We start from the raw sequence: 17,591 nt of genomic DNA, 5'->3' as shown, positions 1-17,591 counted from the left end.
ATGGGAGAAGGCAGAGCCAGAAAGGGAAAAAGTAAGAAACAGGAATGAGATGCAAATAAAGAGAGACAAAATCAAGGAGTGTGGATGTTTTTGGGTTTTTTTTAAATAAAGGAGGTGGGGAAAAAATGGAAAAGAGAAATTCAAATGGCAGGAAAGTTTGGTATGAGAATGTTTAACTTGGATGTTAAAATCCCAGCAGCATGGCCTGGTTCCACTGAGCAGTGGAGAAACCCCAGATCTGAAACACAGATCCTGTCCTGCAGGAGCCTGCCTGTGATTTGAATGGGAGCAAAGGAAGCACCACGGATTTTATCAGTGGCTGAGCAGGAGACAAGGCTGAGCTGAGGAATTAACTTTATCTGGTGGCACCAGTTCCCAAGGTGTAAAAGAGGAAGGACCTCACGGAACGATGTTGTGGTTGGAGCCTCAGTGCCTGTCAATGCCTTGCTTTTTAGGGCAAGATATGGCAGGGGAGGCCCTTTGGTTTAGTCCACTGCTTCTGCTTCTTCAGGAGAGTCCAGCGGGACATAAACAGTACCAGGTGAGTCCGAGGAAAAGCAGAGAGCAGGAGGGAATGGAGGGGAATGGCCACTGAAAGGAAAAACAGAATAAAAATCCAAAGGGGAATAGAGGAGTTACAGCATTTCTGTGCATACAGAGGTTTGGGACAGACAGAAGCTGAAGGTGCATCCCTGGCACTGAAGAAAGGCCACGAGAGCAGCAACATTCCCCCAGGACTCCCCACTACACCCCGGAGAGCAAAGGTTGAGTGAGGATCCACGAGCCTCCAGGGACAGTGCCAAGACTGGGTAGAGCCCAGAGCTACAGAAGGATCATGACCAAGGCCCTGCTCTCCAGAGAGCTGGCCTGGGGTGCAGCCACCATCTCCCAGGGACAGGAGCAGGTGCAGGAGCATCAGCAGCAAAGTACAATTCCCATTTTGATATGGGAAGGCACAAGGCAAGGAGAGCAGTAGGAGTACCACTGATCCACTGCTATCCGTATTTATGGTATGCCAGTATCTTATGAGCAATAAAAATATCCAAGGACAATTTTATAGAGCAGATTCACAGCCCATTTGAGACACAGCCGCAATAACAGTTTGCTACACTGTCTTACATGAGGCCTTCAAAGTCCAGAGCTCTTGGAGAGAATCTGTGAAAGACTGTCTCCTGGCCAGAGATAAATGCATAGATGTAAGCCTGGAAGAAAGCTACAAATTATTGATAAACATAATTTTTGCATAAAATAAATATATTTTAGATATATTTAATTGTCTCCACATATCATTTTGCAGAAAATAATAAAGAATTAAATAAACTTATAACCTGCAAAGCACAGATGAGAAATGAGTGGTGACCTGAAATCCTCCATGAGTAAGAAATTTGCAGAGTTCTCAGGAGCTGCCAGAATTGGTTTACACCAGGGAACGCTCCCTCAGGGAACCCTTTCCAGAAGGGAGGCACAGACTCCCAAAGCCCTGGTGTAAAGGAGGCATTTACCCCTTTGGAGCAGCATCCCACCCGTAATCCAAGGCCCTGGCACAGCTGTCCCTCCAGCGAGGGAGGAGATCCTGACACATTTGTTGTCACAGATATCAAAGAATTTGGTGCCAAGTCTGCAGAGGGAGACCCTGTGACACAGGAGTAACACCACAGTGGCTTCACACACTTTTAACCTCAGGCACCCACAGCCATTTTCACAGCACGCAGGGTATTGGATGTGCTGGTAACATCCCTAAATCACAAGCCAGCTGACAAAGGCAACATTCCCTTGACTTCCAAGAAAAGGACACTGCATGTCCACTCAGAACAGAAATTTTTGTAAATATCACAGAATTACTGTCGGGTTTGGGTTGGAAGGAACATTCAACCTCAGCTAGTTTCATGGTCTAGGACATGCTAGCCATGGTCAGGGACACCTACCAGACCTAGTTGCTCTAAACCCCATCCAACCTGGCCTTGAGCACTTCCAGGAATGGGGCAGCCACAGCTTCTCTGGGCAATAGTTCCCTGACATTGCTCAGACCCACATTTTTTGATGTAGCCCTTGATTAATGTCCCCAGGATGCAGAGAACAAACGGGTTGTTTTCAGAATTCAGGCAAAGCTGCCACAATCTGCCTCTCTACACTTCACTGTCACCTCAAGTGACAAACAGGTTTCCTCATGCCTCTGCTCTTGGATGAGCTCTGTCCCAAAAGAGCCGTAAGTCAAATGCTTTTCAGCCACAATAACCCTTAGAGACAAACTAAAAGTTCAAGAAAAACTCCATAAAGAATGTTAGGTTGAAGCTCACTGATGCCAAAAGGAGCGAAACAGGAATCAAGGATCTAATTGCACCTCTCCAGAATCCAACCTTGTGACCTTGTGCTCAGCCTAGAACTTCACTCAGCCAGCAGGAACCTAAGAGAGGATGAAATTATTCTGTTTAAACAGAACCTCCTAGGAAATTAATGAAAAATTGTTTTTTTCTCCATTTCAGTTCCTAAAGGGCAGCAATGCAAAGGAAAAGTATTGCTCTCAGACATCTTCAATCCATGCACACTCCCACCTTGTGACACTGCTATCTCAGCACCCAGGTGTGCAAACCCTGAAATCTCCTCAAAGAGTCCCACTCTGGATGAAGAAGAGAGAGGTACAAGGAAAAAGCTGGGAATGGAATGAAGTAGGAGAAGGGCTATCTCATATCATCATATTTCACCTCACTGAAAGCCCTTATAATCCCTAAAGAATCAGAAATGTTTAGTTTTTAAGCACAGAATCAAGAATGGATTCTCTCTCAGCAGCAGAGGGGGGGATGGAATCCAACACCTATTTATGGTGGAGTTGGAATCTTTATCCTTCTGCTAAATGTCTATCAACTTTTGCACTTTCCTTAGAAATTCTTGCACTAGTCCTGCCCTGCCTTTAGTAAGGGGAAAAAAAAAGTGTTCAATGTGGAATTTAATTCCATGAGCTCATTTCACCATGGACATAGACTGTTTTTACAAGAGGCTCTCACAACTTTAGTCTCCTCCTGCAGCCCCGGTGCAGTCGTTCTCCAGGTTGGATTAACCTCAGTTCTTTCAATCTTCCTGAATATGCCATTTTACCTCTAAATCCACACCCCATGAAGGAGAATAGCTGTCATAACTTATACCCTGATTTGCCTTTGTAACAGGCACAATCTTCTATATTCATGGTCTCACATACAATAGCCTAACCAGACTGGTTAAACCCAAAAGAGAACCCATTTGAAGGAGTCATTTATCACCCAATCTATTACTTCATAAGAGACATTCTTAAATGAAGAACTGGTTTATTAAGCCAGTTCCATCAGGAAGGATGCTCATGTTTTCTATTTGATGGAGAAATGAATGCTTAAGGAGCAGACACATTTCCTGGCAGCACAAGAGAACCAGTTAAAGTGGAAGACAAATCCCAGCAGCTCTGGATGCAGGGTTGGGCCTCAGAATGGCTTTCCAGCATGAGATCCCTGCTTCTGAATTTGGGTTGCACATAGCCCAGACCCTTCCTGCTGGACAGACAGTGACATGATGTGCACAGCACCAAAGGGAGCAGAATTAGTTATTGAGGTTCTGTGGTGCTCACAGGAGGAGCTGTGGAAGAATGGCCATGAAAAAAAAAACAAACCACTGCCTACCACTGGTAACAAATGGTGCTCCTTTTCTTTCTTTTTTTTTTTTTTCTTCTTTTTTTTAATACATCAGGAAATTACTTTTGCAATGCTACTCCTTCAGCTTCATCTTTCATCTCAGAGGACAATGCCATTAGCCAGGCTGTGAAGCATCACAGCCAGTGTCAGCCTTCAGAAAGTGCCATCAATGTCTCTATTGTTAATATGATCTATAATTTCTTTCATTGCCTGCAGAACCCATTCAAACCTGTGAAAACAAGCATTGTAAATTCAGACCTAGACTTAACCAGGTAATTCATAACTGAGGAAAAAAGATCATAAACATGGCAGGCTGTAACAGAAGTACCAAAAGTGAACCCCAGAAGAACCCTGCGGCACACTTCCAGAGTTTCCAAACCATTTATTAGAAGCCTGAATGGTGCAGTTCATGGCCATTACACACCTAGACAGGTATGACAAACAGTTATTTTTAAATTGACTGTTTGGACACAATGCTTTCCAGTTTGCAAACATACCTACAGTGATCTTGCACATAGAACAAACCACTATGTAACTCTGAAGTATTAAATTTGCATTGTGATTACCACTCACTAATCTAAACTTACCTAAATTGGTTGAAAAGGAGTCACAGGTTGCAGCTGTTATCTTGCTTTACTACTGGAAGCCTCATTCTAAATGCTATTGCCTTTAAATATTGAATGTTTGAAGGAGGAAGCAAAGGAACATTTTTCATAAGAAGCATATCACAAATTAGGAGGAGAGGAAATCCATTTCCTCAAGTATTTCCAGCGATGTTTCCCAGTCAGTTTGTTGTTTACTCTAAGTGATCAGAAATAGTATTTTCCTCATGTTGAGCATGAGAGGTATCTGTGAAAGGCAGTCATTGACCTCTGTCAGAGTTTCCTTGACTAAAAAACAGTCTGATTCCTGAATTGATCACGTGGAGTTTGACAGCACAGGGAATCTCATCACTATATCCTGCAGAAAGGGAGGGACAGGGACAGTATAGTAAATGTGCTGGAAATTACTTCTAATTGTGCCAGAGGAGATTTAGGTTGGGTATTGGGGGAAATTTCTTCCCTGACAGGGTGGCCCAGGGCAGCAGTGGAGTCCCATCCTTGGAGGAACTACAAAGCTGTGTGGATGTAGCACTTGGGGACATGGTTTAAGTGGTGGCCTTGGCAGTACTGTGGGACTCAATAGTCCTGGAGGGCTTTTTAAACCCAAACAATTCAGTGATTTTTACAAGGTCACTCTTTCTGCCACTCTGCTTGCAAAGCTTTACCACCCCAGGCAAGCCCTCACAGCTCCTGGCAGTGTGAAGATGCTTTACACAAATCAGCCTTACCTGAAACAGAGGGAAACCAGTTACCACCAGCTCATGGTGTCCCACGTTGCAGCACTGTGTGGGACGGCTGTCACTTGCTGTGGTGCCACTCACCCTTGCAGCAGCACATTCCATCTGTTCCCACCTCCCTGTGCATCCTCAGCTCACAGGGAGAGGCTCCAGGGTGGCTGCCCCAGCTCCCACCACTGCTGTGGGGCTTCCCCTCATCCTGACAGCCACTGTCACAAACCTCTCCTGCCACTTCCCTCCCTGCTCTCCCAGAAAACCCTTCCTTGAGTGAAAAGCCAAGATTAAACACAGGTTTTTCTTCAGGTCTTGGAAACGGACCCACCTCCACCATCTCTCATTTTAATCTCATCTGCTCATCACTCCATAAATATCAACCTGCAGAGCTTTGGACATGTTAAGATTTATATCCATGCTGTCCCCTGAGATTTAATGCCTCCTGAATGTCCATTCATCCTTATGCATACCCTGGGGACAAAATCAGAGTCAGAGAAGATTGACAGGCAACCATTTTATGAAATATTTTCGAGAGGAAAATGTCCGCAAAACATCTGTTGGACTTGAACACAAAAATTACACCAGTTCCTGTGTCCTCCAGCTTTGACAGGTCAGATCAAAGAACTTTTCATATATAAATGTATATATATATTTATATATAAATAATAGAAATGTATATAACATAGGTATATATAATATTTAATATTATTGTATGTTGTCATACTGTTTCAATATTTATATATTGTTTAAATAAATATTTACATCTATAATAGTATATCTCAAAGTTAAATATATATTATTTAAAGGCCACAGTTCACAAAGCCAGACAGCTGTGTTGAAAAAGAGAAGAATCATTTTTACAGAGAGCAGCCTTTGCCCCCTCAAAGCTGGGGTTGCCTTCTGAAAACTTTGTTTTTGGTCTTAGGAGTTTCAGTTTAGTTTAACTTTGTTCCTTCTCTATTAAAAAGAAAAGGAAAAGATCAAATGGATAATAAAGATTGTCTTATTGACAATCTTTATTATGTCTGCAGAGCCTCAAGAAGACCACTGTCTTCCCAAGAGCCAGATTCTTCACCTTAACAGGTGCTACTCCAGAGAGAAACCCCATTTGCTTTGCCTCTCTTTGGCTGGACTTTGCCAGTATCAAACCCAGCTCCCTCCCTGTGGCACAGCAGCACCACGCTGTCCTGCCCAGAGCTTGTGCAGCCATCCCTCCTCTATAGCCACAGAACAGAGCACTCTTCCTTCCTTCCCTCCCCTAGAGCTGTTTGCCCACACCAGACACCTTTGCAGTATTCCCTGTACCACCCCACAGCACGATTTTGTTCTGACACAGATTTATCCTCTTCCCTTATCACTTCTCGAATTTCTACACCCATATACACCCACCACATTCTCTGGTCACACCTTTAACATCCCTCTTTCCACTGACTCCAGGCCCATTACCTCTCCAAACGGAATTCCTGTGAGGAACCAACCTGCCCAGGCACATCACACCCCCAGTGCTCTCACTCAGGAGGTCGTTCAGGTCTCCTTCCTGCAGATGATGCTTTGGATTCGCTCCCTGCATTCAGAGCATCACCAGAGCAGCGCTGCACTCCCTCCACCCGCTGCCATTTCACTGCAATTAACCAGAAGTGGTTATTATGAATTGGCCATGGCTCCATCTCACCTCACTTACTTCACATTAGAAGATCAGTAATTCCTCAGCTGTCCTGACACAAATTCCCTCTCCTCTGCCAGTAACCTGCAATGACAGCTCATGTTATTATCCCCTTTTTCTTGTACTAGTACAGGATTAGAGGCACAGGATGTGGTCTCTGCATCAGACTGGCCTGAAATCTATGGTACAGCCCTTTGAGTTTACACTCCCTCTTGCAAAAAATACCTTTCCCTTGTGAGCATCAATTCCAGCCTTATCCTTGACAAGATGCCCTCAACTCCCACCCCTGAGCCTGTTCCTGTGAAAGGACATTCCACCAGACAGCCTATGAGATGACTGAGTGCTCAAGCAGCCACATCAAACTGTGATATGATATGACAACAAGAAAGTTTCTGGCCTTTATTTGAAGGCTTTTTACCAGTTACAGTAAGAATTGTCATTGCAAACCAGGATTTTTTTTAAAAAATGAATAATAAAAGTTAAAAAAACAAACATCCACGAGTCCACCTGCAAGTAAGACATGTTGGTACAGAAAGGAGACATGAGCTTTTGCTTCTTCCATTCTGTTTTTCAAAGAACTGATAGAACTAAGATACTAGGAAAGGTTGGATGCTATCAGAATCATTCCAGCAGGTGAGCATTTAACAGCATATACTGTACCAGGGTCACAGAGTAGCTATGTTAAATCTATGGGTTTGAGTTGAGCCTATTGTAATTTGTTTCTCAAAAAAGGACATTAAAAACCAGATTATGCCAAGATGTTATAATGGAGCCATAAGCTGGCTACATGAGTTTGTCCCCATTCTATTTATGACTCATCTTAGTAGCAAAGAAGTGATGTAAACAACTGGAATTCTGAGCAGCGTGTGGCTGACCAGGATGCCACTGCAATTTAGCTTTATAACGCACATCCAGTACATCCACACATCCTTTGGCCTCCCCAAGGCACATCAGCAGCAATTCTGACTCAGCCTTCTCTTAGCAGGAAAGGCCATTTACTTGCTTTGACCAAAATCAACCCATCTGATGACCTGTTGCTTCCCAGTTCCACACATGCAATCCTCTTGGAAAGAGACTTGAAGCAACCAGGTCCCAGTGCACAACTTCTGACCTCCCAAAAGTCATCTTCACCTTCAGCCACATCCTGCTGCCACCTTTTGCTTTGAGTTGCTGGAATAATGGAATATTTAGAGTCGAAAAAAATATGCTTCCGACTTCAAAGCAAGGAAGTAATGGGAAAGAAGATTTTATGTGCATCAAACCCCGGGTCTATGTCCACGCCTCTGCAGTCCAGCCCCAGCTGTGCCACACCAGCAGGCAGTGCCAGCAGTGCCTGTTCTCCACAGTAAGGCACCCACAGAGTCCTCAGGGTGCTCCCCAGCACAGGAGCAGCCCTGCAGGGATCACTTCCCATTCCAAGGTCAGATACATCCTGTGAGCACTTCTCTGCAGATGCTGGTCTGTGCACACAGCTGTGACAGGAACATTTAAGCTCATTTAAGAAACACAATTCAAGTCAAACAAATCAACTCAGTTTACAGTCAGTCTGCTCACAGAGCCTGGTGACAGAAAAAATTAACATCTCGTTTGTCTGTAACTCATAACCAGTGTTTTAGCAGTTTCAAAACATGTTAAACACACAAAGTCATGTGACAGCATGCCTGTAACACATCCCTATTCCCACTGCAAGAGGAGGAGGAGGAAGTCAACACCACACTCACATCCCATTGACTTGTGGGAGGGAAAATACAGCACAAAAAAAACCAAAAAAAAAACCAAACAAACAAACAAAAAAAACAACAACAACAACAACCACTTGTGCCAGCACACTCCAAACAAAATTCCAAGACTACTGCTACTGAGGTTAGCAATGCCTGGGGCTGGGGAATGGAAGCTGAAATTCCAGGTCCTGCAAGCTTCACCATGAAACTATCACGGGCTTCAGCTCTGCCTAATCATATCTGAAAGCATGAGAGACTCCAGCAGACATGACACTCTTGAAATACAGAACTTTATTTAGAAACTGCTTAAAATAGAAAAACCCTGTCAAGAAAAATCCAAGTCAAATATGGTTTCTCAGTAAAATGGAGTTTTAGGGCAACAAAAGTCTAAAAGGCCACAAGAGAAATAGCACCACTGCAATTTTAAACAATGGCTAGATACTTGCATTTTTGGCATTCACTGAATTTGGGTTTTTCTCTGAACTTCACAAAGATTCATGCACTACACAATTACCATAAAATGCTCTCCTACACACATTTTAGGACAAGCTACCACCAGAAACAAATGAATACAAGCACAACAGGACTGATCAATCTCAGTAGTGAAGGGGGGTCAGAAGTCTTGCAGGATCTTGCCAAACACAACAGTAATGAGGGGCATGATAGCAAAAAAGGACAGTTAAGGAAAGTATTTTAAATATTAATATTTAAGTTAGTCTCAGTACTGTATTTTCTGCAATAACATTAGCTCTGTTAGCCAGCATCTTTTAGTTTTTACCCCAGAAGACTACTGAACTGACAAGTGTTATTACTAATATGCCCTGGTTCAAAGAGGGAAGGGGGAAAAAAAAAAAAGAAAGCAGACAGAAAAATCTCATCCTCATGTGCTCAATTCACTTTCATTCAAAGCCAGTTGCACAGTGCAAGTCCTGTTACAACTATTGGGCATGTTCAGCATTCCTTGGGATGGGAAAGGGAAAAGTGAGAGAACAGAAGGGATTATAACTGAAATGAAAATAAACAGAACAAATAAAAACAAGAGCCAGGAAGAAAAATCACTTCTGAAGGACATTTTAGGCAGTAAGACCATGTGCCCTTTGCTTTGTTTTGCTTTTCTTACAGAAAACACAGTACGTTTTGGCAAAGCCACAATGCCACAGAAAAAGGCTTCAGCACTCTTCAAGGTAATTTATGTGTCTCAGCTGTTCATACTCCCTCTAATCTTGTGACAGGCAACGTTAAGGCCCATTTCATCGAGAACTAATCACTTAGTAAGCAGCTTTACATAGGAATGGAGTTTTGTTTTAATAGCCCCTTTTGAGCACTTGCTGACACAGTGAGACTGCCACGCAAGGCCTCTCGGACAGCAGTGAATGGAGTTAAACAAACGTCTACCCCAATATGAAGCACATAAAATCTCCCATCACATTACTTCAATTTGGCATATGGAAGCATATTTTAAATACTCTTAAGGCATTTATTATAATTTCTGTTCCGCAATTTCACATTAACTCAATCTTTCTGCGAGTCAGTCTTTAATTTCTCTACTGCACACCGCCTTAGATACAAAAAGAGTCTTCCCACAAACCAGTGTTTTACCAGCAAACCATTCTGCAACGAGCTCCAAATATTCAGCCTCTTGCTCCCTAAATATACCACCTCGATGTGAATACTGCTCTGCTACAGCGTGAGAGAGAGCTCTTAACTCAAACCCACTGTAAAAGTGAAACTTCCGCAAAGTGCACTTTAAGAAGAGGTACTTTTTGCTTATGAAAAGAAACCAGTGAGTCCTCTAAGAATAAAGTGGAGTATTTTACAGTTAAGCACATGATCTGGGGCAAAGAATTCTGATGTTGCTGCTCTGCTGGTACAGTATGTGGTCTGTTAATACTCTTCTTGTTCTTCCTGCGGTGCTCCTTCGTCAGGTATCACAAAGCCTTCCTGAAGGGGAAGAAAACAAGTGCTTTAATGAAAATCTGATGTCAAAACAGTTCCTGGCTACACTGTAGGTATTTTTTTTTCTCTTACTTCAGGTAAGACACCCTTAAGTCACTATTTACAGTGTCAAGATGTATTACCAGAAGTATTTTCCTCAACTTTGATCTATTTGTTACATACTAGTCATGAAAGGTCTACCTTGTTTGCTGACTATAATTAAGTTATCTGCTCCTTTATTGCAGGAAAAAGCTAGGCCATAAACCTCACAGGGAAAAAAAAAAAAAAAAATAGAAATAAAGAGAGCCCTGGAAAGCAAACCAGCTTCCAATTACAAGGGCAGGAAGAACTGTGCAATCCAGTCTATAACAGATTACTTACATCTGTGGCATAAAGAATTTCCACAATCCTCTGCAACACTGGATCATTCTCCCCTTCATTCTCCTGGCAGATCAATTCAATGTTCCTCAATTTGCCAAAGTAGAAGTCTCTCTCCTTCTCCAGATCTTCAACAGTAAGTTTCAATACGTTGATCTGCCAAGGAGCATCAATAAAAATTATATCCAGAGATAGAATTCATTAGGATCTATGCAAAAGGGGCATCCCAAAAGCTCTCAGAAGGGTGTTGATATACAAAGCACTTCAGCCGTAACCAATTTATGGGGGGAGGGGGGACTGTGAGAGGAGAAAAAGGGCCATTTCTCAAATTTTAATATCACTGACACAACATCCAGTCCAACATACACAAATCCACTTGGAAAGACTAAAGGCTGATTCCATGAAGTAGGTAAAGCACTGACTGCCAGCAGTTCTCTCTGCTCACACATTCTTTCACGACAACTCTTCTGCTGACAGCAGGTTCACTTGTGTTGCTCTCTGGATTTCAGTGAAGGAGCAGCTGCTCATAGCTCTGTTGGAATGCTGGGAGAGCTGCAACACAGCTGTGGGAATACTTACAACCCTGCTATGTGTGACACAGCCCACACTGGGGTGAAATGTCTGGGCACTCGTGTGCTACAGGAGGGGCTTTGCTTCCATCAGGAGAGCAAGACCATTATAATGAAGGGTTCCCAATTAAGTGATTTTTAAATGAGCTGATTCAGATTGTTTTCTTCCATCTGCCTGACCCAGACATTCTGTGGTATTGGAAAAACAAACCTGCACATAACTCTATCAAGCAGAGGTCAGTCACAGGGCTGTCCTGTACACACCTGCTCGATCAATCCTGCCGATTCATCGTCTCCTCCACCTTTTTTGCCCATCCCAGGCCCAGCTTTGGGACCTGCTGGGGTCCTCTGTGCAACAATGGGCCTCTGCGGGGCTGCAAGATCAATTCACCAATTAATTCAAATTCTCCCTCTGATAAAGGGGGAATAATAATTCAAATTCTCCCTCCTATCCCCCCCCTTCAAACATGCTTAGTTTGAAGACATGCTCCTTCTTTAACTCCATGTAACATGTCCTTTCTTTTTGGCACACTTTGCACCAATCCTTGCCATTTTCTCTTCTATAGAAGACTGTTCTTTCTGTAGCTTCCAGATACCTGGGAACTACAGCAGCCTCAGTCTTTGAGCCTGGCATCTCTTAAACAAAATGCAAAATACCAGAATCCCATACACTGATTTTAAATAGCAACCCAGTCTTCATTTCCCCAGAGTTTTTCATGATCTAGATCATCTTTTAACTATTTTCTCTACCTGCACTGCCAGTACCGAGAGATTTCCTGGTTTTGTTCACAACTGGAGTAACAAGGTTTGGTGCTATTGTGTCTTGGCCTTGTCGAGCAGCAACAGGATCATACTCCTTCCCGTCATAGTTTGCATCAAAAAATTTTTTGAACCACTGAACAAATTCAAAGTTGTCCTGAAATTTTCCTTTCACTAGTTTGTCCACAGGAATTATCTGAAGAGGGGGAAAAAGAAAAAAAAATAGTCAGACTCATATTAAGGGTAAAGAACCTCTCTGTGTTTTTAGATGAAAAGTTTTAAAGTTAATGCACTTAAAAGATATGCAAATTTAATTCTTGTCCAGTCTAAGGAAAATCCCCCTTGACCACTATGTCAAATAATAAGATTTGTGTAGCTATTGGAATGAAAAAACAATCATGCTTTGCCTTTGAGGGTCCAAATAATTTTATATAATTCTGCAGCAAAGTTTCTCCTAGACCAAGTTTACAGACAAAACTTCTTCCTGTTCACATGAAGCTGGTTCTGATGAATCTGATGATCAACTCCAGAACTGCTACAAGAGCTAAACTTCACTGTTATAGCAGACTTCAGCTTCTCTGGGATGAGGTGTATAACCACAGACTGTCAGAAAGATGCAGCAAATAGGGAAGTTTTGTTTGTAGGGAAATTTCTTATTTTCATAAGGCATTTGGAAGCCAGGCTGGTTGTCCAGATGGGTTGTGTGGACAGACTGCACAAGCCACTGTCCCCAGGCAGAGACTGACTCTGTGCTGGAGCTGCCAGCTATGGAATGAGACATCTGCTTAAAGAAAGAAAAAGCTTCAGCCCTGAATGTTCTGCATCCTACCAAATACACTGTCTGTAACTATTACCTGAATAAATCCCCCGTCCATCAGTGGAACTGTCATTCCATCTGAACAAGCTTTTTCACAATTTCATTTTCACTAGCTAAAAATCGCGTATTTTAATAACTGGAGGCACTTAAAAGCCATGTAGATGTGGCACTTGGGGACATGGTTTAGTGGTGGGCCTGGCAATGGTGCAAGAACAGTTGGATCTGATGGTCTCAGAAAGATTTTCCAACATTAACAATTAAGTAATTCTATACACTTGTAAAGAGCAGTCTGGAATCCTTAGGACTATCATAGCAGTAGGTTATGGGAACATAGATGGTCCTCCTACAAAGATGGTCCAAGGAGGAAGCTCAAGCAAACCTAATCTCATAGAAATTTCAGTATTATCTTGTGCCACAGAATTAAAAGGGTAACACTCATCTCATCATTATGAACTGGAAACCTGACCTTGGCTGGAGGAAAGCAAAATGTGTCCTAACTAATGTGAGGATCCCAAGGCAAGCCAAAACAAAAAGTTTTGAGGTTTACAAACCAAAATCAAACTCTGTTCCCAGATTTATTCAGTTTTAAATCTGAAAGTTCATCCCATCTACATTAACATTAAAAGTAGAGAGGCAGTTACAGCCCAGCTTACTTTGTCAACACCCATTCGTTTAAAACCTGCTTGTAGAACCTTGAAGTTTTGAATGTACTCATGTTCCAATTTTGCTTGAAATTTCACTTTCTTGAGTGCTACAGAACCTGGGAAGAGCATGTCCATGAACTGACAGTATGCAGCACCTGCCAAAAGGAAAAGAATACAAATCCTGGGATGAATTAAGTCAGCTCAGCTCACTAACCTTCATGAGTTTCTTTCCAGTCAGGTCAGCAAACTGACCTGACTCACTCCTCAGTCACACAAGCCCTTTAAAGGCAACACAGGCAAGAAAACAGGAAGCTTCAGACTCCTTTTTGGTGCAGCATGGCCATAAATAAGCTTAAAGGAGCTGGAGAACCAAACTTTTGGGTTCATGACTTGAACTCTTACAAATAAGAACAAACCTGCATCCACAATTCCAAGGGAAAAAAAAAAATCTAAGGAATAAATTGACTTTCCTTTCTTCATAGATACCAGTACAGATCTGAGATGTTATATGTGTCCAACAGGCATGTATTCTTCTCTTAACAATACTAATAGAACTAAATCAGAAAAAGAATTATTCTAAAAATTGTATTTGACCATTATTGAAACCATAATTCATTTACCTCCTACAAACAGAACCTATACACAATTCAAGGTGCTCGCCAAGATAAGAGGCTAATTAAGCTGAATTATATTTAAAGCAGGCCTTAATCAAAGCACCAAAATAAGATAAGTGTTTCTTCCTATTAATTTAAATGCTTCATGTCCTCCAATTCAACACTTGCTGTAATATGAGGAAAAGAGATTCCGTTCAGCCACAGAGTGGACAACCACCTCCATATCTATAAAATATACACACATAGTAAAAAAAAAAAGTGGTTTTAAACTAGATCCTCACTCTGCAGTGATGATACATAACCATTAAAAGCACAGGCACAACACTCAGAGGATTATTCCCACACCAACATGAATGAATTAAGGAGTAATGGAACCCTAACCTAAACCATACAACAGCTGCTCAACAAGTTTTTAGGAGCTATCTGAAGGCCAAGAAGGAATATAGAAGAGCACTGCCCTCAACTACTCTGTTCATCTCAACCACATCCAATAACTGTTCACTCTCTTATCAAGGTACTTTGCAGGCGCTCCCACTTTCACCTGCTACCAGAAGGCTGATGTCATCTACTGGTGCAAATTAAAAATAAAAACAACAAACCAGCTCTTGCTGTTTGCTCTCCACTGTGTCTCAGTTCACTTGCTGCAGAGCTCCAATCCCAATTCAAACACAGAGGACTTGCCAGACACCAGGGGTTTGCTCACTATTGGCAGTCGGAGCAATAAGTGCGATAAAAACAGAGGGATCACAGCGTAAGTCAAAGGGCAGATTTTGTGCATTTATGCAACCTCAAACTGCTGCTGTCACTGCTCCCCTTGCCAAAGACAGCAGAACAAGCTTGGGAACTCCAGCTTCCACAGGACTATGACAGCAAAAGCCACTTCATCCTTGCCAAGGCACAAAGCATTATTGCAGACAAAGAAAAGAGACGTTACTCAGGATATACCACATCAACAGCTCTCAGTCTTTTCCCAAAAACAGGTGAGTTGGAATTCTGCAGAGCCAGTACTAATTATCCTCACTTCCACACACAGCTCTCCCAGCAGGCAAGACTCACACCAATCCCATGCAAATCAACCCTGCACACGACAGGGTTTAACCTGCCTATCTGAAAGCAGACAGTGCTTATCACTTCCCTTCCTCCTGTGGTCATAGATCTTTAGTTCCCTCACCCTTACAGTTCTTGTCCATCATCTCACTAGACAAAAGCCACTACAAATACCTGTCAAATGCCTGTTATGTCCCTTGCTTCTCTGTAATCTTTGTGACTGTTTCGTCCATAGATTCAGCCACAGCCTGTACTGACAGTCCAAAAACTCACTTTTAACTAATTCCTCCTTTTATTCTACCTCAAATTTCCGCATCTCTCCTTCCATGAGCAACACCTTATCTTAAAGTTACTGTATGAGCCACATTTCCACTTTTCACCAAGTACCTGTTGTAGTTATCCAAATTATCTTGTACCCAGGCTGTATTCCTAGCCCTGGGTTTTTTTCAGCTCTTATTCCACAGACTATTATCTTTTATTCGTTCTTACAAGCCTCCTCCTCCCACACACTCCTCCCTGTGATGACACTTGACTCCATTTCTGTACCACAGACACTTCCCCTTTTCTGCCTACAACTGTACATGAGATTCAGCTGTGCTGAAGTCGATTCAAGCCCAGGTAAGCTGGGCTGACACAGACTGGATGTGCTCCAGGATGAAGAGGAGTTGCAAAGTCCTGCAGATGACCCCACAAGTCACTGCTTTGTCTTCCTCACACTCCAGTAGTCTTCCAGAACAGATCGCTGTTTTTGCTAGTTACACTTGTAAGACTTACTCTATCTATGCAGGCTAAATGCTTAATTCCTCATGGGAAAACAACCTCTTAGTCAGTCTTTTTTTCACATTAACATCCATTCCTCATAGCACCTATACTGTAGTGAGTCACGAGAACGTGCCTTTTCATTACACTGACATTATTAACAACCACTTCAATAACACCCTGACCATAACTGGATCATAACATTGACCACGAATCTGTTCACACCAGGAACGAAGCCAGGAGCACAGCTACAGCAGGGCAGCACAGAGGGTGCAGCTGCACCTCTACAGAACCAGGGTGCACATCCCGTGTGGAACTGCCCTCGGGGTGAACCCCCGTACCTGAGCACAGCTGTTCAATCTTGGTCAGCGTCAGCTGCAGAGACTCATTGATCCACGCCAGCATGTCATGTCGGCTCAAGTTATCGCTGGTCACTGAAGTAGAATACACATTCACTGCCATTTTCTGAAAGACAGAGCCAGAGGTGTGAGTGCCACAGACGCTGAGCTGCGGTGGAGCCGCCTCCTTTTGAGCCATCCCGACCCATCAGCGAGTGAATCGCGACGCAATTGCGGGCTGCCAACAGCTGGGAGGACCCTCCCGCACCACCACTGCAAAGGGCTCGGCTTCGGGATTTTTGACGAAAAATTAGCACCGAGGCGCTCACGTGGGAACCGCTGAAAGGAATCGCGGCTGCGGCAAGTTACACATCCCTCTCCGCCGCGCCACCGAGAACGGCCGAAGCACTTCCTGCCCGGCCACGGTATCTCCCCGGGGATCAATACCGAGCGGCCGGTCCCCGCCCAGCCCCGCCGGCACAAAGCGGAGCCGCCGGTGCAGCTGCCGCCGGGCAGAGCCGCCCGCGCTGCGGGCGGGGCACGGCCCGCGCCCCCCCCCGCTCCTCCTCCTCAGCACCCCCCGCCGGTCCCTCCGCCCCACCACCCGCGGTACCCGCCGCACCTCCGCCCGTCGAGGGGCGCGGCCCGGCCCTGCAGGCCTCGCGCCAGCCCCCTCGCGGCGGCGGCTTCCCGCCGGGCCGCTCCCCGAGCCCGGGGCCCTTCCCGCTCCCGCCCGGCGCCCCCGCCGCGGCCCCGGCCCGGTACCTGCGCCGCGCTCGCCCTGTCGGCCCCGCGTTCAAACCGGCCCCGCCCGCCCTGACCGGGACCGCGTCACGCGCACCCTGCGCGCCTGCGTCATGCGCACGTCACGGCCCGCGCGGGGAGCGCCGCGCGCCGGCACGGGGCGGGGGCGGTTGTCAGGGGGCGGGGCGAGCCGCTGCGTTGCTATGGAGATGCCACGCCCACTCCGCCCGCGGGATCGCCTGCCATTGGTCGAGCCGCTGGCCCCGCCCACACCGGGGGTCCCGCGTGCCCGAGGGGTCGCGCTGGGCTGGAGCCCGAGGGTGCGACGGGAGCGCTCCGGCCGGGGGCACCGGTACAGCCCGGCCCTGAACACCCGGCACAGCCCGGCCCTGAACACCCGGCACAGCCCGGCCCTGAACACCCGGCACAGCCCGGCCATGAACACCCGGCACAGCCCGGCCCTGAGCACACGGCACAGCCCGGCCCTGAGCACACGGCACAGCCCGGCCCTGAACACCCGGCACAGCCCGGCCCTGAGCACCCGGCACAGCCCGGCCCTGAGCACCCAGCACAGCCCGGCCATGAACACCCGGCACAGCCCGGCCTCGACCCTC

The 17,591-nt window shown here is 45.0% G+C and overlaps 1 protein-coding gene across 3 annotated transcripts; it reads right to left on the bottom strand.

The window, feature by feature from the left end:
- Nucleotides 1–7,022: 7,022 nt before the first annotated feature.
- On the bottom strand, nucleotides 7,023–17,130 carry MAPRE1 (microtubule associated protein RP/EB family member 1). Of its 3 annotated transcripts, none has more exons than XM_058850431.1 (7): nucleotides 16,999–17,130; nucleotides 16,237–16,360; nucleotides 13,485–13,630; nucleotides 12,006–12,210; nucleotides 11,520–11,629; nucleotides 10,690–10,842; nucleotides 7,023–10,314 (listed from the first exon to the last, which is right to left on the bottom strand). In XM_058850431.1, the coding sequence occupies exons 2-7, from the start codon at nucleotides 16,355–16,357 to the stop codon at nucleotides 10,258–10,260; spliced, it is 792 nt and encodes a 263-aa protein (XP_058706414.1). In that variant the 5' UTR covers nucleotides 16,358–16,360; nucleotides 16,999–17,130; the 3' UTR covers nucleotides 7,023–10,257. The 3 variants fall into 3 exon arrangements, with proteins under 3 accessions (XP_058706414.1, XP_058706416.1, XP_058706415.1); XM_058850433.1 differs by having other exon boundaries at nucleotides 12,021–12,210; XM_058850432.1 differs by lacking the exon at nucleotides 16,999–17,130 and adding an exon at nucleotides 16,856–16,988.
- Between the last annotated feature and the right edge of the window lie 461 nt (nucleotides 17,131–17,591).

Source organism: Poecile atricapillus, chromosome 15 (assembly GCF_030490865.1).
Source record: "Poecile atricapillus isolate bPoeAtr1 chromosome 15, bPoeAtr1.hap1, whole genome shotgun sequence".
NCBI lineage: Eukaryota > Metazoa > Chordata > Aves > Passeriformes > Paridae > Poecile > Poecile atricapillus.
Note: the sequence above shows the minus strand (reverse complement) of the source record. Positions and strands in the feature narration are given on the sequence as shown.